Raw genomic sequence first — 23,118 nt, 5'->3', positions numbered from 1 at the left:
ATACTTTTTGGTGTTCCTAAGATACTCAGTTTTGAAATAGATCCTATGTCGGTTATGTACACAAATTAAGCTGTATTATGACATGGCAACAAATGGGCTTCATCTACTCATCTAGCTTGGCAGATCACACACCTGATCTTTAATAAAGCGACACGCTATCAGGTCAGTCAATTTACAGAGCTTTCATCATATAAATCTTTCATGCCTTATCTGGTGTACAAAGTTCATAGAGTATTGAAAATGGAAAAGTAAATGCATGCACAGTTTGCGTGCAATTCCTTCCAGATGAGTGATACGTATCATTAGAGCTCAAATAGGAGAAAGAATGCCATTAAAAATTGTTTTGCAGCTTCGAGAACCTGTAACAGCATCACAACGACGAGATGTTTTGACAGTGTCACAGATTAACTTTTTCATTGTCGCATGTTGATTTACTGGAAAGATCTGGCTTATGTTCACAGTGCACATGTGCCATTGAATAGCATCTATATATGATTTTACAGCTATCTTTTGCTTACTCATATCTGACGACGTCCTATAGACCCCTGCTTTCACATGCTGTTAATAATTGCTTCATCTTATCACCTGTAATGTCTCAGTCAACCTATAACTGAATGGAAAACAGCACAGTTTCTGATTTACCTGGAATTGTCAGTAGACACTGATTCAACAGGACTTGCGGGCAACATTTTAAACTAAAAATAAATGTCTTGTTTCAAGTAAGCTTCAAAACAGTACCAGGAACTGAAGAGTTTGACATGACCTGTGATGAAACGGTATGTTAGTCATATTCTGAAAATCCTCTGATCTTCTGAAAAGAGCCTAGATCTTCTTGCGGTTTGTCTTGTTAGCTTATCAATGGAGAGAAATTGAGTTGACTGACTAAGCGTGGATAAAGTCAGCACAAAGTGTCCTCCTAAATTCATTAAGCAACATCGATTAAACTGTTCCTGCGAGATTAGGAATAAAAAAAAAACATTCACTTCCTTTTACAATGTAACTTGATATGTCTTTTGGCCTTGAGGGATCATTAACCCAAGTTTTTTTGTGGTTGGTCCAAGATTACAGAAGACCTGACTCCTTATCAGTTATTGGCACTGACAGGAGCTACTTGGTTTCGTCCTCCTTTTGGCAAGAGCTCTGGAGGAATTTCCAGCTGAACATCACTTCTGACTGGCGTGAAACCGGCTATATAACTCTTTAAGATCTCTCAGAAGAGCGCACTTTCCAAATCATGGCAGGCAGTGGAGGTCCAGTTGCGCTGTTCTCAGTATGGGACTATGTGGTGTTCGCTGGCTTGATTCTTTTTGCTGCAGGCATTGGCTTGTTCCAAGCCATCCGTGGACGCAAGGAATCCAGCAGCGATGAGTTTCTCCTGGGCGGCCGTCAGATGACCGCGGTGCCTGTGGCTTTGTCCCTCACTGCTAGTTTTATGTCAGGCATCACTGTTATTGGGACTCCTGCAGAGGCGTACTTGTACGGCACTCCGTTCTGGCTCTTTGTCTTCTCCTATACCATCATGTCTGTCATCAGTGCAGAACTTTTCGTGCCTTTGTTTTACCGGCTTGGCATCACCAGCACATACGAGGTAAGAGGGCGACACTGTGCACAAGGGGTTTGAATGAGGACAGAGAACAGAGACAGAAAACACCATTTGTGCCTGTGCTTTATAAAGAATCAATAGATGGAAATAAAATGAGAACCAGAGAGAGAGAGTGATATTAAAAGGATTGAAGGAAAGAGGTAATGTCAGGATAGGCTATTTGTATAGATTTATCACGTCAGTATTAGACATTTTGGTTGCACTTTATTTTACAATATGTGTATTTAAATATACTTACAGTGTACTTACCTAAGAAAGTACTGGTAATGTAAGGTAACTACATGGGTAGGGTTAGGTTTAGGGGTAGGATTGGGCTATTCTTGGTTACTGTCCATGACTGATCTAAAGTGATTAAAATTCAGTTGCTGCCTTAAATTGGTTGTACAAGTAATTTCATTTGAATTATATTAAACTGAAGTACATTTTTTAAATCTTGTATAACTTGAAATTGGTTAAATTATTGAAGTTAAAGTAATGGAAAAATGCGCTTTAATGATTTTAAAAATATATATTGTGCCATGTGAAGACAAAAAAAAAAAAAAATCTAAATCTAAACCAAAACAAAAAGATACATTACCAGTCAAAAGTTTTTGCACAGTAAAATTCTTAATGTTTTTAAAGAAGGCTCTTCTGCTCACCCAGTACAGCAAAAAAATAAAAAATAAAATAAAATAAAATAAAAATAAAATAAATAAATAAAAAGTGACGGTTGTCTATTTTATTATATTTTAAAATGTAATTTATTCCTGTGATTTCAAAGCTAAATTTTTTGCATCATAATTTTTTTATTGTTATATTATTTTGTTGAGTAGAGTTTTTTAAGGTTTCTTTGATGAATAGAAAGTTCAGAAGAACAGCATTTATCTGAAATAGAAATCTTTTGTAACATTATAAATGTCTTTATCATAGTTTCTGATCAACTTAAAGCATACTTGCTAAATAAAAGTATTAATTTCTATAATTTCTTTACCAAAAAAAAAAAAGGTTTCTTGAACAGAAAATCAACATATTAGAATGATTTTTGAAGGATCATGTGACATTGAAGGCTGGAATAATATTGCTGAAAATGTAAAAAAAAATACATTTTAAAATATATTCAAATAGAAAACAGTTATTTTGAATAGAAAAATAATCCAAAAATATCACTGCTTTTGCAATATTTTGGATCAAATACTGTATATGCAGGCTTGGTAAGCAGAAGAGAATAAAAAAAAAAACATCAAAAATCTTACAGTTCAAAAACTTCTGACTGGTAGCGATGTTTAGAGTTAAAGTAAATCAACAACGCGTATTTTGAAAACAGTGACACTAAAAAGGTTTTGATAAAGTGATTATTAACCGCAATAATCTCATCATTAACCTTTAAAAAAACATATGTTAACTGTATGTAATAGTTGATCGTACAAACCGAGTTTTGTGTAATTATGTATGTAAAGTAAATTTGTTGTTTCGTTTGCTAATAATTAATTGAATTGGTCACTTGTTTTTGCAGTACTTGGAGATGCGTTACAACAAGCTGTTACGAGTAATTGGAACCAGCATGTATATTGCTCAAACCGTAAGTTGGCTTTTAGCTTCTCGCATGACTTTATACATAACTAAACAATTGCGCATGGCAATTGCGTCATCGTATATTGCTTTGGAAAAACAACGTCTGTTTTGTCTGTGCTTCTTCTGTGTCATAATGTGACATAAGAGTTGAGTATATTAAAGAGAGATTTTTATCCAATTATCTAATGGCTGTTGTTATCTCTTGTAGGCTTTATACACAGGCATGGTTATCTATGCTCCTGCTCTCGCACTTAATCAGAGTAAGTAGAGAATCATTTGCATTTATTAATGTTTGGGTGTCTCTAATGCTTTAATCAAAAATAGAGTAAAAACTGTAATATTATGACATTTTGATCCTTCAGAAATCATTCTAATATGCTGGTCTTCTACACAAGAAGAATTGTTTTATTATCAATGTTGAAAACATCTGTACTGCTTAATATTTTTATGGAAATTGTGATTTGTTTTTGATCAAGAAAAAAAAGTTAAAAAGAACAGCATTTATTTGAAATAGAAATCTTTTGTAACATTATAAATGTTTTTCCTGTCACTTCTGACTAATTCAATAAATACCTGCTGAATAAAAGTACTATTATTAAGGGATGCACCGAAAGGAACATTTTTGGCCAAAGCTGAACAAAATTACACATTGGGCCGAAAACAGAAGGTAGATTACGGACACATTTTTTCGTGTTTCCCCCCCATGTATTTTGCCATTTTTTTTTTTCCGTCATTGCATAAATTAAATAGCCAATATTGGCTTTTTACAGTATTGTCTTGCTTTTCAAGGACAAAAATAAATTACAAAATAACAATTTAAAAATATTTATTTACCACTGAACATTTGTAACATTCTAGTATACATTATAGCCTACTAACAAAGCACAATTTAACTCAAAATGAATAAGTTAGTAAAATAATATTCTTTGTCAGTGCCAATAGCCTAGTGGGCAAGTGTGCCGACATATAACGCCATTGAGTTTACGGGTGTCCCGAGTTCGAATCCCGACTCAAGGACCTTTCCAGATCCTGCCCCCTCTCTCTCCCACTTAGCTTCCTGTCTGCTCTCAAATGTCCTATAGCAATAAAGGCAAAACGGCAAAAATAAATCTTAAAAAAAACCTCCTTCTTGAATCAGGAATGTGTTTTAATGTACAAATTAATGCAGCCTTGCCGAGTAAAGAAGACTGTTATAATAAATGACTTAATTAGAGATGCACCGATTGCAATTTTCTTGACCGATTCCGATTTTTCAGTAAGTGTGACCTGCCGATTCCGATTTTTGCTGATTCCGATTTTTTTTTAAAGAACTGTAATGAAAGCATAGGCCTATACAGAAATATTTTCTTTAATTAAATTTATTGTATAATAAAATAAATTATTAAACATTACAGGATCTTCTTACAACAAAATAACTTTAACAACAAAATAAAGTGCTTTGTGCCTTCAAAAAAGGTATAAAATTAGTTCCTGTAACTAACATAGTAGAGTTATACTAGCAAAAATCTTTTCCTCAATGTATTTTTTTATTTTATAATAAAAGAAATTAATAAACATTACAACATCTTCTCATAATAAAATAACTTTAACAAAATAAAGTGCTCTGAGCCTTGAAAACATTAGAAATAAAATGTAAGTAACAAAAAATCTACTTTTACTTACAGGATCTTCTCACAACAATAACTTTAATAACAAAAAGTGCACTGTGTCTTCAAACAGGTAGAAAAAAACAATGCTAGTACTAAATGCTATTACTTGAGCATTAATTGCAAATTTTTCTTGATAAAGAGAAGCATTTCTGCCTTGTCACCAGTTAATCCAGCGGTACTACACTTCGGGACATTCATTCACATATTTGCGCTACACCACCGCATACAGTGTCTTCATACATAGATGAAGCTTACTAGAGAAGTGTGAGATAAATGCATCTGTAAATAAATACAATTTAAATTCACGTCGCGCACGCTTTATCTTCAAATGGAACATATATGCTCGCTTCAAATTATTAGTGTGTAAAGACGCTGTATGAGGTGACACAGCGCAAATATGTGAATGAATGAAAGTGTAGTAAACGGATGGATTTCAATGGATTTCCCCTGCTCAGGGAGCAGGGAGCAATGAACACTGCGCAGGGACAGTGTCAATTGGAACACAGTTCATTCACAGAGCTTACTTCTAACGAGCTGGTTATCTGAATCAGGTGCGTTAACTAAGAGAGACATACAAAATATGCAGAGCGGGGGGCGCGGGGGGTGAGCTTTGGCTTAGACTCGGAGCGCTAGCTTTAGCCACTTTCCCCTTTTCAAACTGGGCATATTCAGCAGAGTGATGGTTTTGATGATGGAAGTGCCTTATTAGATTTGTTGTTATGAACATTTTCGTGGTTGTTCCATCACATTGTATTTTGGCCTTATAAATGTTACAAACTGCATCTTTGTGTCATCTTCACTCACACCAAAGACATGTTTACACGCGACTGTGAGTGCGTGCGCGCGCGTGGCTGTGGCGTAATTGCATGCGCCACTGGCAATAAAAGGATCGCCACGGAATCGGCAAGAGGAGAAACTGACCGGCCGGTCACCGATCCGGGTCGATCATGCGAAAAATCGGCCGATTCTGATCACTAGCCGGTCAATCGGTGCATCTCTGGACTTAACAGAGCTGTTGTAATAATTGTTATAATTTTTTGTGTGTTGCTTTTTAATTTTATTTTACAGAACAACAGTAAAATTACAATATTAACCAATATAAATGTTGACTTTTATTTTGGTGGAAACCCTCAAGAAGACATCATGCAAAGAGCTCGCGCAGCGCTGTCAGAATAGATACGATTCGTGTGTGCATTAGACAACATTTTGCATCTTTCTCAGACAGTTTAAAATGCTTCCACACTGCCGACATGTTTGCTGCATTAGTGCGCACCTCTATTTGATCTCATCACGTCATTGTTCAGATTAATTTATTCGGCCTTTTCGCTTATTCAAACACCGAAAGAGTTTTTTTTTTGCTATTTTCGGCCGAATAATTTTGGCTGCTGAACATTCGGTGCATCCCTACTATTATTAGTTAAATCTTACAAAAATATAAAGCAGCACTGTTTTCAACATTAATAATAATAATACATGTTTCTTAAGCAGCAAATTAGTATATTAGAATACTTTCTGAAGGATCACGACATTGAAGACTGGAGTGATGAAGCTGAAAATTTAGCTTTGAATTACAGGAATAAATTACATTTTTAAATATATTCAAATAGAAAACAGTTCTTTTAAATTGTATTATTATTTCACAATATTAGAGTATTTTTGATCAAATAAATGCAGCCTTGGTAAGCATAAGAGACTTATTTTGACTAGTACTGTTTAATAAAATCAAATAAAGCTCAGCCCACATGTAACTGCATATGGGTGGTTCTTCAATTAGAGGCATTTTTTGGTCCGAAAGGATGATTTTAACATAAATGTTGTGTTGCAGTCACCGGTCTAGATTTGTGGGGAGTGCTAGTGGCAACAGGGGCCGTCTGCATCGTCTACTGCACTCTGGTCAGTAACATGATTCAGTTACTTTTGCATAAACGTCCATGAAAAATTTAATCAATTTGTGAAAAAGCTCCTCCTTTCATCTAGACTCATAATCAACAAAATTACTGTCTTTTATATATTATTCTTGTACAACTGGGTGTTCATCTAAACTATGATTTTGCAAAAAAAGGTCAAAATGTTTGTCCAATGTATGTTTTACGTTAATATGCTCTTGTTAACAGGGAGGGCTGAAGGCAGTGATATGGACAGATGTGTTCCAGATGATCATTATGTTAAGTGGGTTTGTGGCGGTCATTGCTCGTGGAGCTGTGCTGCAAGGGGGACTTGGAAACATCTGGAATGACAGCTACCATGGAGGACGTTTGGAAACGTTCAGGTAAAGAAATCTGCTATAGATATTCATCTGGGATCAGTAGGATTTTCTTTTTTAAGAAATGCATACTTTTATTTAGCAAGGATGCATTAAATTGATCACAAGTGATGGTAAAGACATTTATGGGGTTAAAAAAATATTCTATTTCAAATAAATGCTGTTCTGTTGAACTTTCTGTTTATCGAAGAATCTAAAAAATTAAAAAAAATATATTAAGCAGCAAAACTGTTTTCAATATATTAAATCATGTATCATGTACATAGATCATGTGACACTTAAGACTGGAGTAATGATGCTGAAAATTCAGCTTTGCGTCAGATAAATAAATTACATTTTAAAATATATTCAAATATAAAACAGTTATTTGAAATTGTAATAATATTTCACAATATTACTATTTTTACCATATTTTTGATCAAATAAGTGCAGCCTTGGTGAGCAAAAAAATGGCTTTCTAAAAATAAAAAAAAATCAATCACAGACTTTTAAATGCAATGTATAGTCATGATTTTAGACAGTCAAACAGAGATATTACAACATACCTCTTAAATGTTCCTTCAGTTTTGATCCTGATCCTCTGAGACGTCATAGTTTCTGGACAATCGTTGTTGGCGGCAGTCTGATGTGGGCATCCATGTACTCGATCAACCAATCACAGGTCCAGCGTTACATCTCCTGCAAGACAATGACTCATGCCAAGCTGTGAGTATATTTACTCAAGACAAGATATTATCAGACTTCACCCATGCTCCTACAGTTAATTCTGGTGCAAACACTTGTGACCTTATCAACATTTGCCCACAGATCTCTGTATGTGAATATGGTGGGATTATGGGTCACAGTTAGTTTGGCCATGCTGTCCGGTCTTACCATGTACTCCATCTATAAAGACTGTGATCCTTTCACCAATAAAGATGTAGGAGCTACAGATCAGGTAATACAAGTTCCAGTAGTGGCATCTTAATGTTTACTTACAATGCTTACATTTAATCTGACTGAATCTAATGTTCGCCAGCTCCTTCCTTATCTGGTGATGGACATACTAGGAGATTTCCCAGGACTGCCTGGATTGTTTGTGGCTGCAGCTTACAGTGGAACATTAAGGTGAACAATAAATTAATGTCTGTCAGTGCATATACTTACTTGCCGGCGACACTCCAAAATAAAAGTTTGCTGCTTTTTAGGTTTGAAAAAATAAATAAATAAAGAAACAAAAAAGGCAAAAAATAAAAATAAAAATGTAAATATTAGCATTGTATTTTTGAGTGTATTATAAAATAATTGTATTTTTATTTAATACTCATTTTTATTTTTATGATTTAATAGTATTATCACACTTTATTATTTATTATTATTATTTTACTATTAATTTTTTTTATATAGTTATATTTAATAGGTCACAACAGCACCAAAAGAAATCTCTAGGTGCTCTCATGAGAACCAGACTGAAAAACATGTGCACAAACCCTGTACAATGACTACACCAAACAATATTAAATATATGATTAAATAAATTACAAATTAAATAATGTTGAGTATCTAGTCTAAACTGACATGGCCATACTAAATTATTTAGTATATATTGTTCATATATATAACACATTTTATATAATAAATAATAATACATTTTTCAATATTAGTTTAAATAGTGTTTTTTTTACTCTTAAAATTTGTACTTATTTTACTTTTCTTTTTATTTTACTTTTTTTTCTTTTAATTTTCTTTTACACTCTCTCTAGTCACTAAATAATATTAAATATATTGTTGATATATGTAATAAATTATGTTTAATATTAATTATATTGATTTTTTCCCCCCTAATTTTACTGATAGTTTTCTGTATAAAGCCATATTAAATATTACTGTTAATTATTTTTAAAATATTTTTATTATATAGTAGTCAACATTTAAAATGGATCAAAAAAGTTCATCAAAGTTGTCCTAAGGCAAGAACGGGTATTGTTTTGGTTTTAGGTCAACTTCGATAAAAGGTTTTGATCCACTTCAAATGTTGACTATTGTATTTATTTAAAGCTTTAAAACATTTTGAAATATCAAAAAATACTTGTAAATGAGAACACCAAAATTCAGCTGACAAAAAGTGATATTAAGTCATGATGCAACACTAAATGTGAATTTTGTTGATGTCAGGTCACATGTCAGCTAGCATTAGTTATAGCTTATGTACCTTTCTTTAACAGTACGGTATCGTCGAGTATCAACGCTCTGGTGGCAGTCACAGTGGAGGACTTTATGAAGCCAGCCTGGCCCCGGCTGACAGAAAGACAGCTGTCCTTTATCAACATGGGCATGAGTGAGTTTCAGTGCAACAGCTGTATATACACTAACAACTGAAGCCGGGGATGGAGGGGGATAACAGACTGACGTGTAATGGTGTGCTACTTATCTCTAGGTGTATTCTATGGAGGTGTATGCATCGGTATGGCTGGCATTGCATCCTTAATGGGCAATATACTGCAGGTAAATCAATTCTATACACAGAGCAACATTTGAATGTAACACTGCAATAATGTTGCTTGAGGTTTCAGTCAATCCATTGAGTTTTTTTATTGTAACAAAAGCACCCTCTGCTGATAACAGACTGTAATAACAAGCTACGAATCCTTTCCTCCACAGGCAGCTTTGTCCATATTTGGTATGATCAGCGGACCTCTCTTGGGCCTTTATTTGCTCGGCATGTTCTTCCGCTGCGTGAACTCCACTGTAAGAATGTATATCTTAATGTACTCATTACTATATTCATTCATTTTGTGCATCTTTATAAACAAATAACCAAAGTGTCTTGGTTTAGATCTGACACACCACAGATTCATACAGATTAACTGTGTGTTCCTACAGGGAGGTTTAACTGGTTTGATTTGCGGCCTGGTTATAACGTTATGGGTGGGAATTGGAGCTCAGTTGTATCCTCCTTTACCTGAGAAGACCCTTCGGCTTCCCTTGAGTGTGGAAGGGTGCATTGCACCCGAAATGAATGAAACCACCACTACCACACCATTCACCACAATCCTACAAACCACTACTCCAAAGTAAGCAATCCCAAATTTGTATTTACGCATACATTCAAACGGTTGGGGCCAGGGTCTCTCATGCTCATCAAGTCTGCATTTATTTCACTAAAAAACATTGATAAATTTAGTTCAATTGTTAAATACAGTCTTTTATTGCAACATACTGACATCAAAACTAACTGTAACTTGTCTCATTGCATTTTTCAGGCCAAGACCAGATTTGGCAGATAGCTGGTATTCTCTGTCGTACCTGTACTTCTGCCCTGTGGGCATAATAGTGACCATGGTCACAGGACTAACAGTTAGTGCAATCACAGGTAAAGTGACTCTTTCTCATCTTCTTGCAGGTGATTCAAACAGTCAGAGATTGAACCTAAACTCTGATCTTTTTGTTTTTTTCTTTTTTTCTTTAGGTGGCTGTAAGCAGCAGAAAACTCGACCTGAGCTTTATATTGGAAAATCAGATCTCATATGCTTTGGATGCAACTCAGACTCAGAGGTGAGATCTTTCATTACCAGTGTGACACTGTACTACCCTGGAAATCCAGAGGTCTCGCGAGAGCACAATTTGAATTGTCTCTGCAAGACACTCTGGCATCGAGCAATGATGCAGGTTACTGCATTACGTAAGCAGTTGTGGGAACCAATCAAATCGGTGTATCTGATGTAGGCGGGACAGAGGCGAGCTAAACTGATGACGACAGCGCTGCGACGTCCGAATCATGTAGTAAACTTTGAAAGATCGCTGTTGCTACAGATGAACACCAGTTGTTTGAAACGGCTTTGGCCGCTACAGTGAACGAGTTAGACTTGGCTTTTCATATAAAAGAGGAACAGAAAACCGAAAACTCGAATCGTTCCTTTGCAAGAAGGACGTTTATGCTGTTTTGCCGACTGGATACGGCAAGAGTTTAATCTATCAGTTTATGAGTTCACGCTTACATATAATTAGCCGGAGAATAGTAGTGCATGTTTGGCGTGCTGTCCGGTGAAGGGCTCCGAGCTCGGGAGTGGCCCGAACCCAGAGTACCCCCCAGGAGTAGTGAGAACTCGGAGTGATGAGATGGGGTGGTGGAGGGTTACTGATAAACCATCGAGTGAATTGAGGTGAGTCAGCTGTATTTAAACCTATGGCGCTGATTGACTTGAGTGGGCTCCTCTTGTGATGTTTACGCTAAGTATCTGACGCGCTTCTCCCGAACTTTGTTAATGAAACATCATTTAGCTCTGCTGGTAGCTAAGCGTGTTTTGTTGTGATTGGTCGTGGCGTTATCCAATTGTGTGCAGTGAGAGTTTCAAATGCATGCTTGGTGCCGCCCCTCGAGTTAGGCAGTTTTCATTGCTCGATCCCAGACCCTTAATCTTAATAGATTAGGGTCTGGATTTTTCCAGGCTAACACTGTACCAAAAAAAAAAAAAAGGTCAGAAATTAATGAGGACTTGTGGCAAAATACTAAACTTGTGCCACTAAAATACTCCCAAAATTTAAGACAAAGGGGCAAACTAAAATGCCCCCAAAATTTAAGACAAAGGGGCAAATAAATGTCCCTGCACAATTAACCATTGTATTATGGCTGTTGCAATTAAAATTAAATGTGAAAATTAATGAAAAGTGCCAATTTGCAGAATTACATTTAGATTTGCACACACTGCATCAGATTGCGATTACGCGTTGTTTTGTGCAGTGTTGAGCCTTATATTCAATCATATGTTTCTGTTGAACTTAGGAATACATTGGCCAATCAGAGGCGCTAAGATTAGTCAGCGCTGAAAACTAAAGCTGTTGTTGAGTTTGCATGCTCGCAAATTCCCATGTCATATAGGATGTAAATGTAAATAAAGGATTTTGCGATTTAAGTTAAATGTGAAAATTAATGAAAAGTGCTAATTTGTGGAACTAGATTTAGATTCGCTCACTGCATCAGATTGCTTTCACGTGCTGTTTTGTGCCGTGTTGAGCCTTATATTCAATCCAACGTGTTTCTGTTTAATTTAGGAATACATTGGCCAATCAGAGGCGATTAGATTAGTCAGCGCTGAAAACGTCAGAGCTGTTGTTGAGTTTGCACGCTCGCAAATTCCCGCATCATAAACAACAGTGCAGATACGATGTAAATAAAGGATGCTGCGATTAAAATTAAATGTGAAAATTAATTAAAAGTGCCAATTTGTGGAACTAGATTTAGATTGGCTCACACTGCATTAGATTGCTTTTACGTGCTGTTTTGTGCAGTATTGAGGCTTATAACCAATCAAAGGTGTTTCTGTTGAATTTAGGAAAGCATTGGCCAATCAGAGGCTCTTAGATTAGTCAGCGCTGAAAACGTCAGAACTGTTGTTGAGTTTGCACACTCGCAAATTCCCGCATCATACATGTAGCACAGTGCAGATTCGATGTAAATAAAAGATTAATTTAGTAGCTTTATAATGGGAGTTTTTGCATTACTAGGCTAGACTAATGTTTGTCTGTGAAGCCAGAGTGTGAAGTGCCCAAACCGAAACAAAAACGGTTTATATTGTTTTCTATATCGATATTAATAATCACTATTACACTATAAAGAGCAATAATCTACAATTATGTATTATTTTTGTCATAATATTGCAGCCCAATGAGCTCCTGTTTTTTTACATGTATAATTTAGATACAATTTTAAATTTTACAATTTTAAACAGTCTATTGTTATTGACAACAGTTTAAAATATTAAAAAAGTTATTGAGTTATTAATATTTGACATACATAATTACATAGTATGATGATTCTAATAATTAGGTGATAAAAATTGCCTTCACGAATGTAAATCATTCCCAGAAGCAAATATTTTAATTAAAGTTTATTTGTATAGTGCTTTTCACTATACAAATCATTGCAAAGCAGCTTTACAGAAAATTAAAGTTTCTAAAATTAAAGTTTTTATTTTTATTTTAAGTTTTTAAAGTAAATAAAAGGGTTTGGTTCATATAGAGAGGAAAAAGTGTGTTTTCTACACTCCTCTTAATGGAAAAGTTAATTTCTGATGCTGGTCTGAAATAATATTTTTCAGACAAAATGATTATAATAATAATAATAATGATAACATGCAGTGAAATTGCTTTGTATTTATAATTGCATTTTTTTTTTAGGTGTCGGAACTAATCGAGAAAGACTCCAAAAATATCCAGGGGCTGGACAGTCCAGTTTTCAGCAGCAATGAAATTGCACTGAAAGAGAAAGACTGCAAAGACAAGATCACTAAGTTTTAGATGTAAAAAAAATTAACAGATTTTTGGTTGTGTTGTAAATAGTAAATTATACCTGTATTTTTATATGTAAAAATTTTTAAAATGATGATGATACATTCAATCCTTTCAAACCTCCCCATAGAAGAAGCAATAAATTAACATTAAACATGTTTTTATGCCAATAGACTACATTACACTGTATAAGGGCTGTTCTCATAAACTGTAAACTGTTTAAACTGTAAACTGTTCTCATAAAATTCTGATTTTCATGATCAAGTTTTGAATAATTTACACTGAAATGTTTAGTCAAATGTTTTGTATTTGAATTGAATTGTTTTGAAATAAAATTTGACAAATGGTTTTGGTGTCAAACTCACTGAGTAATAAAGTAAAATTCTAGAAAAAACAGCCACTGAAATTAAGTAGACTTGGGTCACACACGGGTTAAACAATGGCTGAACACCTGCCTCCTCGATGCCGGTAAAGGAAGTCAGCCATTCAAGGCCGGCCCCCTCTACCTGTTTGTTTGACGTGGAGCCGAGCTGTTTTCTTTAGGGAGTGGAAAAAGAATGGAGCCGGTAGCAGGTGGGGGAGTGTAATAACTGCTGCCAGCAACTTCCTGCTTTCACAACAACCGTTTGCTTCAGCGTACAGGTAGGTTCTGCTCTTGCTGTCTTTTTTTACAACAAACAAGAAGTGTAAGAGAATGAAAGCAAATGAGAGAAAGAGATAGGAGCTGGAATAGTTTCTTTTAAAAAGATCCATCACATATAGCTTTCGTAACAATAATGTATACTAGATGTAAATTCAACAAAACTGTCAAACTGTCAAAAAATGTAATTATGGGTAGCCACTTTTAAGTGTAAATCTGTGATGGTGACATTTATAAACTGGGTCGCCCATGACTGTTTGTATAGCCTATGCAAAGCCATGTGGCTCTTTGTTGTCTTTAGTTTCATCTCAGCGCCATTTTAGACGTAATGCTTTCTGTATGTGTTCTTTGAAGTATATTTCATTTATTAATCCACGTATTACCATTAAAATGTCTAGTAGAAAAAAAACGCATTTTGGAAAAGAAGAGAAAAACACAGTTTGAATAATAAAACACAAAGGAAGTCATGACGCTGCCTATTTACCAGAAATAAAAGTACTAGGTAATTGGAAACTCTGCAAGCACATAACAGGAAACCACATGCAACACCACACACAGATAAAACACTTTGAATTAGGTCATGAGCTCTATGAAAGTGTTATATCTTATCTCTCAAGCTGAAGTGACTTACGATCTGTGTATGTGCTTTTTTTTAAGGAGCAAGCAGTTACAACAGTTATGGGTGTGTCAACTCGTCAGCTTTTGGTATGTGGCCAGCTAATATTATTTTTGTTGGTCTTGATTATTATAACCGATGCACAAGAGAAAAGCCTGACAACTACAATAGCTCCACCTCTGAATGCAACAGGAAACTACACAGAAAATAATGTCTCAGATTCATCAAGGTATTCAGGATTCAATAATAGCACAACAGCTCAAAACAACCCGACATCCCCGACAACCACTGTTGCCTTCAATAGTACTGTTGGACCCAACCAGAGCAATGCAACAGGATCAGCAGGGTATCCAAACACAACAGCAAATACTCAGCCAACCCAATCAGCCACATCCTCACCATTCAACATCAACTCAACAGCTGTCACTTCTACAAACACCACCACACACAGCAGCAATGGAAGTGCTACAACAAGCACTACACCAGTGACCAAACCAAAAACGATTACTTTAACTGCTGTTACTCAAAACAGCACAACTTCTTTGAATGAATCTCAAGGTAGGTCGGAACATAGAGTAGCTTTAATAATGTAAACCAAATAATGACTATGTTTCATCTGTCTAACTATTCCTACCTCTATTTTAAAGCAGGTGGTGGAATGAATCATTCAGAAAAATCTCTGACCATTTTATTCAGCATTCTGCTTGGTGTCATAGTTTTGGTAATTCTGGGGCACTTCATGTACAAGTTCGGCAGGACCAAAGAGAGAAGTATTCAATATACTCACCGCCGTCTCCACAATGAAGACACAGGTTAGGAAAAACCTATCTCTTATTATTTGAATAAACACAAACTCACAAAAGCTTAGAGATGGGTTATAGTCTGGGAAAGTTGGCAGGCCAATTCCAACATCGTGCCAATGGCATCAAATTGTACATGGGCAAGAACATTTAATCTAGTATATAGTTTACAGTAATCATTAAGGTTTAATATTCACTATGAACAGTATCATTGTAATTTCATTTCACAGGCGAGCCATTTGCAGTGCCAGATGACACGCTGGTCATTTCGGGAGGACTATATGACGGCCCTCAGATTTACAATCCCACCATGACAGTGCAGAATGAAGAATTCCAGACAGACACATCTGGATTTGATTCCAGACCCACTCAGTTCCGCTTGGAGTTTCTGAGAGAGGACCAAGACAGAGCATTCGACCATGAGACCTCCACCTTTGAGACATTCCCTGCACATAACCAAGAGACTTAAGATCTCAGCAACAAACCTTTTTTATTTAAAAACAAAAAAAAACAAAAAAAAACTTTTTGAGCTGAAAATTTAACTTTTACTGTACTTGAAGCTTCTATGGAAGAAGACCGCTTTTAAACGGTTACATTTTTTAACTTTGAAACTGAACTTGAACTAATGAAATTAGTGAACATAACAGATAAATATTAATGTAAATACAAATATTTGTAAAACACACAACTGCAACCAACAATAACTTCACCAGGAACCAGCATCTTTTAAATTAACATTTTAAGGTTCTGTATTTTAACCGAATATACTATATAGAGAAATTGTGTACTAAGAGCTTAGAATAAATAATATAAATAATTCTGCTTATTCAAACACCAGAAAATTGTAAGCAATCACCAAAATAAGCAAAAGCTATTGTCTTAAGATTATGTTTACTCTAAGTTTTCTTTTAAAGGATAATCACATTTTTTGATTATTTGATGCTTTTAAGCAAAGATCTTGTCTGTTACTTTTTTTTTCTTCTTATCTGAATTGCTAACGGTGGTCCATCCAGCATCTCGCATTCTCTTTATTGCAGCCAGTTTCAGCACTGTTCCTGGAGACTTGCATGGAAAAGAACTCTGCACCTGTAAATCAATTTCACATGATGACAGTCAAAACAAAAACATGAAGGAATAAAATTGGGACAAAACTGGTCAAATGTATTTTGTTTTACCTTCTTGAACAAGTCCAAACTGCCTGTGTCTGCATCTTTTGGTTGCATAGGTCTTTTAGATTTAAGAGGTCTTGAAGAGAAACTCTGCACAACAGATACAAGGGATTAAGAAAGAGTTAACACAAATCACAATCCTAAGGAATGACTTGAGTTGACTGCAAATAAGTTGACTTTAGAAATAGCACAATATCAATGGTATGTGAATCGATAAAATTTACCAGAATGTCATTGCTGTCTGAGTTGTCTGATTTTGGGTCCAGCTTCAGAATGTCTTTCTTCCAAGACCCTTTAGTCTCAGGTGTGGGTGGTGTGCGAATTCTGAACGACTGAAGCAGAAAATAAACTAGCTCACATAAATGTGCAAGATGAATGATGAGTAGTGCAAACAGTTCAGGGTGCCCCCATACCTTTATTTGAGGTGTTGTTTTAGTTGTTTTGCTCCATAATGGAGTGTGAAAATCTTCATTCATTGTTCCCTTGCATCAATAACCAAAAAAACAAAAAACAAAACACAACTGTTATTGATATAAGTGAAGAATAAGAAAGCAGAAAATAGACAAAGATAATGCAAAAAAAACCTTACAGCTGGAGTGTAAGATGCATTTCTTGATGGAGGTACATTTTCATCCTCATATAAAAGATCATACACATGCTTCTTTGTGGTGTCAGCTTTGTGAGTTTTAGCAATCTTGTTTCTTCCTTTCTTTGGTTTTATTTCAGTTACCTAAAACAGTATTTTCATATTGCTCTGTCCATTTTAAATTGCCATGTATACTTAACGGTATCTCAACTGACAAGATACAACACCTGTGGAAGTGTGTCCTTTTCAAGAGATGAAACTGGTGTCCTCAAGGCCATCTTCTCTCCTTGTAGCTTTTCAACTTGTTGTCTGAGCTCGTCATTTTCCACTTGCAGGTGGGAAAGCTCCAATTCCTAAATTAATCAGTGATTTGTTTTTTAGCAAAGATTTGTTCATCCAAAAAATGTACATCATCTACTAAAGTGACAAAGTGCTGCTACAGCAACCTTTTGTTAGATGTCTCAAGGACACAATGGTATGTATAAATGTATAAATCCATTTCTTTTGACCTAGGACTCTTTGATTACCATCTCAGGTATCTAAAGACTGTTATGCTGAGTATGACATTCAAATCAAGCAATGGATTGTAAAATGACAAGTTAAGCCATAAAATGATAATTACCAGTGATGCTTTGCTTGCACTGAATTCAGCCTCTTTCATGCGTTTTTCACTCAGCTCTGCATCTTTTTCTTCTACCATTTTGTCATACTCATGCTACCAACAAAAGAACAACATAAAATGAATAAAAAGTGCTCAAAAACAACTAACACTACTGTATAATTTCAGAGGCCACTTATTAAGAATGATAATGACCTTGTGCCTTTCCATCAAAGCAACCATGTCAGATATCTTCTGCTGGCATTTGATTTCGGCGTCATCTTTACTCTTCATTGCCTCCATGGCTGTTTGCTTGAGTTTCTGCACCTAAAAAAATCCCCAACAACATCATGATCAATAATTTGCAAGTCAAGTTGAAACAATTTTTCAGATTTTGCATTTAATGAAAAAGAAATCACCTCAAGGTTGAATTGAGCCTCTGATGTTGATTGATCTTTGAGGTCAGAGCTTATTTTCTGAAGCTCTTCCTTGTGATGCTTCTTTATACTTTCTGAATCTTCCTTTAATTTAATAATCTACAAAAAATATGTCAAATATGTCATTGTATATAAAAAAAAACTTTAAACTTTGCACAAATTAAATGAATTTTGGCTAACATCTCCAAGATCATGTTTCAGGCTAACCATTTAACATAAAATGTATTTGATCATTAAAGAAAAAGTAAATGACATACCTCTTTTAGACATTCCTCGTGAGCTTTTGTTTTGGTCTCTAGTTTTGTTTTAGTGCTTGTTAGCTAAAAAAGGGAAAAAAATCATATTTAAAAACAAGTGTTTAAGGAGTACAGAGAACAATAGTGTAATGTATGTCACAATTCGATTTTTTACCTTTGACTCCAGTGCTTTGATTTGTTTGTCTTTTATCAGAAGTTCCCGCTTTGCAGTTTTGCTCTGTTTAGGTGATTTAACATGAATTATGATTAGATATGTGGAATGATACTCAACTAAAATAATAAAACAGTATAAAAAAGTAAACGCACACTCTCTTTCAACTGCTGCTGAACATTCTTGCTTTCTTCATCCTGCCCAGTAATTTTTGCAGATAAAATATCCACCTGCTCCCTAGAATATGAAATTGTACATGTAAGACAAAATAGAAACTATAAATAAAACCAAATTTGCAATGTTACAAGACAAAAGTCTCTACTAATCTTACTGAAGCTGTTGTTTCTCTCTCTCAAGTCTCTCTATTTCTGTCTTCTCTCTTTCTGCATTTGCATTGCTTTTCTGTAAAGACATAAACCACAAAATACAGCATTTGAGGATTTTTTTGTCATATTTACAACATACAGAGGTTTGATTTAATTTACAAACCTTGAGATGAGACTGAAGGACTTTCTTCTCCAAAGCACCACTATCAACCTGTTGTTGAATGGTGTCTTTCTGCATCTGCAGGTCATTAAACTTCAATATCAGCTCCTCATATTTCTCCCTTCAAAAAAACAAAAAGAGCTCCATAAAATATTGAACAAATTTCAATGATACAATAACATAATGGCCAAAATATTTCAATGTTTTTTTTTACAACAAGAAATTTAGGTCACACTTTAGTTTGAGGTGTAGTTTATTAATAGTTAGTAAGGTAGTTGTTAAGTTTAGATATTGAGTATTAAGCAACTAGTCAATAGTGATAAATGGTCCCCAATCTAAAATCCAAAATTTTTTGTACATCCTTGTTTCCACATATAGTACCTTCCAATACACATCCATTTATTACCTCCCTTACAAATCTAACTACCTATGTGAAACAGTAAGCAATACATTAGAGAAATAAATGGCTAAACAAATGTACATGCATTGTTTTTCTTTGCTCTTACATGAGCGAGTCAGTTTGAGATATAAAGGTTAATGTTATAAAACCAGACGCTCTTACTTCTGTTGCATTATGTCCTTCTCCAATCTTTCTACCTCTTTTGATGATTTACAACTGCTCTCCAAAGCCCCTGACAATTGTTCCTCCACCTCTTTTAGTTTAGCCTGGATAAAAGATGTACAAATTCAATGTGAGTATCTAAGTTATTCAACCATGTTTCAACACAAATAAATACACATGCTTTATAATATATTGAAAATATAAACTTATTAACCTCTTTTACAACTACAACTTCTTGCAGCTCTTCATTGTCAAGTCTAGCTTTAGTCAGGGCTTCTCTAATGTTCTTATTTTCTGTGGTGACACTCTCCATTTCATCCTGAGAAGGGTATATGTTAAATATGAAGCACATGTAGCACTGAAATTACTATGTTGCTATGTTTATAAATGCTTAATGACCTTCTCCTCACCTTCAAATGCTTTGCCTCACTTTGTTTCTTCTCAAGTGAGGCAATAAGCTGGAATACCTGAACCTCCACTGTCTTTAATTCCTCCTTTATAGACAACAGTGAGTTTGACTTCTCATCCTGTTACAGAAACATTGTGAGCTTGGTTTCATAATTGCATGAATTACATAATGTGAATGCTCAAACAAAAAAAATACATGCCAGCTCATCTCTGAGCATCTTTATTTGCTTGCTATGATCCTCTTTCTGTCCCTTGATGACTTCTGCATAAAGATAAACAATTTAAACCAATGATTTTAGAATAGTACTAAGCACGCAATGATGTCATTATTCATTAACATTACAGCTGTAACACACCTAACTCTGTGTTTTTGTCACTGAGTTCATTCACCAAGGAGCTTATCTTTGTCTCAAAGTCTTGTGCCCTGTGCAAACAATGAAAGCATTCAATAACGGATTAAATGTATTACTAAAGTTTCTGGTTAAATATTATATTTTATTTTTACCTGTAAACCTGGTTTGAGATTTACAAACTGATATCCATGTCTTGTGCTGATGCAGGCTATTTAACATACCTTTGTATCTCAGATGTTAGTGAGGACTGCAAAGAATTCACTGTCAGCTGCATCTCTGAAAGTTGGTTTGACTGTTGCTCTCTGATTTTGTTTAGTTCCTGTAGTTCACCATCTTTCTTTTGAAGAACCTTCTCATGGTTCTCTTTGCTTTGCTCAAGTTCATATGTTAGGTCTCTTTGGTTTTGCTATAAATATCAATACAATACATACCATGAATTCTTTTAATCTGTATGTACTATCCTTACAAGTAAGTACATTTGTTTTAAGACCTTGCAGAAGGACAAACCTCAATCTCCATTATGAGATGCTCTGTCACCCTGAGTTTCTCTTCAAGTGCCTCCCGGTCCTTTGTAACACTTTGAAGTAATTTTTGATGTTTCCCTTAAAACAACAAAAGTGAAGGTGAATGACTTTTTGAAAATACCCCCCCCCCCCCAAAAAAAAAAGACTGATGCAAATATTTCATGCATTCTTACTTTCTGACTCTTCTATCACACTGCAGCTTTGCTGTGCCTCTTTGAGTTTTAGTGAAACATCTTTGAGATTGTTTTCTTTTTCTTGGAGTTTTTCTTGAAGCATAGCAACCTCAAAAAGTCAAGGAACACAAAGTACAAGTGATTTAGTCACAATATAAAGACAAAGACAGGTGAGTGTTACTGTATGCAAGATTCAAAATCAAGATTATTTAAGCAAATGCTGCCCCCTTCAGGCTAAATGAGGTAATTGTAAGGCTCATGAACAAAGGCACAAACCTCCTTTTCCTTCACATTGCATTCACTCTCCAAGTTTACTTTAAGATCCTCAAACCGTGTAAGGCATTCTCTTACTGTAAGATGTTAACAAAACAATGTTAAAATGTTTCATTTCATTGTATTAAATACACTATATGCTTAAAAAAAAATAGCTTAATTTGTTTAAAAATAATTAGAATTAGAATTTTTTTAAATGAGCACATTTCAACATATCCTGCTGATCAGCCTCTGCCTGCTTCCGAAGACCTTCAAATGCTGCCACCATCCTCTGCAAATGATCAAATTACAGTGTTACGAAAAGGATTGTCCTTCATCCATTACAAATAAATAAACAAAAAGTCATTATATAGTTACCTGAACATTCTCACTGTTCTGTATGAACAGTTCATGAGTTTCTTCCCGTTCAGCCTCAACTATTCAGGCAAAATAAAAAACACATTATTGTCCTCTAATAATTGACAATGAATTCCTACATTTTGTGTTAATTATGCTACATGACATATTATATTACAATATGTTCTCACACTCACACAGACTCATTTTCTCAGCACTTCTCTCAAATGTGTCCTTGAGTATGTTACACAAATTCCTGGTTGCGTTACTTCTGTATAATAAAAAATATAATAAATTATAATATAATATAATATACGTTTATATAAAATTACCCATGATGTACATACTTATTTCTAAGGTCTTCATTCTCATTCAGTTGATCCTCTAACTTCATGCTCAGACTTTCATTTGCAAACTGCAAAGGGCATAATTTATAATTCTGTCTTTAGTGAAGCAGACAAAAAAATAAATACAAATGCACTATGTGCAAATGTGATTTACCTGAAGCTCTTGAATAGCTTTGCGCTGTGTCTCAATGGTTTTTCTGTTCTCCTGAAGCTTCCTGTCTTTTTGTGAAATCTCAGAATCCATTTTGAACTTCCACATTTTGATTTTCTCAGCTTCATCAAGCAATCTGGAGTACAGCTGGCTGGATCTTAATGATGTCTGTAATGCAAAAGCGCAACAGCTATTAAACTGCTTAGATTTATTTACATTACACGTTGCTATGAATTCATAATGTGGACCTTAAACCATTACAGATTATAAAAACAAATGAATAATCATTTAAGCAATAAACTACAGTATAAAATAAAACAAGCATTTAATCAGACCTCCTCCTTTTCCATTGGCATGACTGCAGCCTTCTTCATACCCTCTGTAATCACAAAATAACAGGGTTAATACATTTACTACATTAAAACCTATTCATTACAGCACACCTTTCCATTTAGACTCTATTACCAGTTCTTGATGTCTTCGTAGGAAGCACCATTTTGGATGGAAATGGAAGGCTCGTCTCCATATCTGAACACTTGTTATAGCTCTACAAAGAAAATACACGTATCATCCAGCAATTAAATGTTCACACGGAGGTTTCAGCAGCCAGAGGTCAAACAGCAACATTATAGCACAAACAGAAAATTTACAAGTTTGCCAACCTGGTTTGAAGGAGACAAAACAGAGTTTTCTTCAAACAAGCCTGTTTCCTGAGGCTTCACTGCAGAAACCTGATTCAAATGAGCTCTTGGGGGCACCAGCAGTTTGAAGTTGAATGGTTTTTGCATGCTGTAGAGTCAAACGAAATATATCACTTCAAAAATCCTTGGAAGTATATACCGAATAGTTTTATCGTCGAGTTTTTTTTCTCTTTTGAGATACTAGCTACCGTTAGCTGAGAAATGTCAAGTCGACACT

At 35.0% G+C, this 23,118-nt stretch overlaps 3 protein-coding genes across 4 annotated transcripts; 2 read left to right on the top strand and 1 right to left on the bottom strand.

Annotated features, from left to right (window-relative positions):
- The first annotated feature begins 631 nt into the window (after positions 1–631).
- On the top strand, positions 632–13,680 carry slc5a8l (solute carrier family 5 member 8, like). Its single transcript, XM_073851805.1, has 16 exons — positions 632–776; positions 1,062–1,588; positions 3,096–3,161; positions 3,363–3,414; positions 6,629–6,696; positions 6,918–7,072; positions 7,631–7,771; positions 7,874–8,003; positions 8,085–8,173; positions 9,271–9,383; positions 9,483–9,550; positions 9,707–9,793; positions 9,929–10,119; positions 10,309–10,418; positions 10,515–10,600; positions 13,223–13,680. Exons 2-16 carry the CDS (start codon positions 1,235–1,237, stop codon positions 13,340–13,342), a joined length of 1,830 nt encoding a protein of 609 aa, XP_073707906.1. The 5' UTR covers positions 632–776; positions 1,062–1,234; the 3' UTR covers positions 13,343–13,680.
- Positions 13,681–13,824: 144 nt separating this feature from the next.
- LOC141346846 (uncharacterized) lies at positions 13,825–16,317 on the top strand. 2 transcript variants are annotated; one of them, XM_073851807.1, is made up of 4 exons: positions 13,825–13,975; positions 14,631–15,147; positions 15,240–15,401; positions 15,620–16,317. In XM_073851807.1, exons 2-4 carry the CDS (start codon positions 14,652–14,654, stop codon positions 15,856–15,858), a joined length of 897 nt encoding a protein of 298 aa, XP_073707908.1. In that variant the 5' UTR covers positions 13,825–13,975; positions 14,631–14,651; the 3' UTR covers positions 15,859–16,317. The 2 variants fall into 2 exon arrangements, with proteins under 2 accessions (XP_073707908.1, XP_073707907.1); XM_073851806.1 differs by having other exon boundaries at positions 15,237–15,401; positions 15,620–16,313.
- On the bottom strand, positions 15,892–22,988 carry sycp1 (synaptonemal complex protein 1). Its single transcript, XM_073851804.1, has 31 exons — positions 22,863–22,988; positions 22,666–22,747; positions 22,536–22,579; positions 22,204–22,368; positions 22,050–22,117; positions 21,900–21,973; positions 21,724–21,782; positions 21,571–21,637; positions 21,370–21,443; positions 21,094–21,202; positions 20,904–20,998; positions 20,618–20,802; positions 20,400–20,467; positions 20,244–20,305; positions 20,046–20,162; positions 19,850–19,954; positions 19,636–19,739; positions 19,077–19,194; positions 18,919–18,989; positions 18,743–18,824; positions 18,591–18,653; positions 18,437–18,499; positions 18,162–18,278; positions 17,959–18,069; positions 17,767–17,859; positions 17,372–17,497; positions 17,148–17,288; positions 16,972–17,040; positions 16,783–16,890; positions 16,564–16,648; positions 15,892–16,480 (listed from the first exon to the last, which is right to left on the bottom strand). Exons 1-31 carry the CDS (start codon positions 22,986–22,988, stop codon positions 16,335–16,337), a joined length of 2,997 nt encoding a protein of 998 aa, XP_073707905.1. The 3' UTR covers positions 15,892–16,334.
- Positions 22,989–23,118: the final 130 nt, after the last annotated feature.

This window comes from Garra rufa, chromosome 12 (genome assembly GCF_049309525.1).
Source record: "Garra rufa chromosome 12, GarRuf1.0, whole genome shotgun sequence".
Classification (NCBI taxonomy): Eukaryota; Metazoa; Chordata; class Actinopteri; order Cypriniformes; family Cyprinidae; genus Garra; species Garra rufa.
The sequence above is the reverse complement of the archived record's forward strand: the minus strand, read 5'-3'. Positions and strand labels throughout refer to the sequence as shown.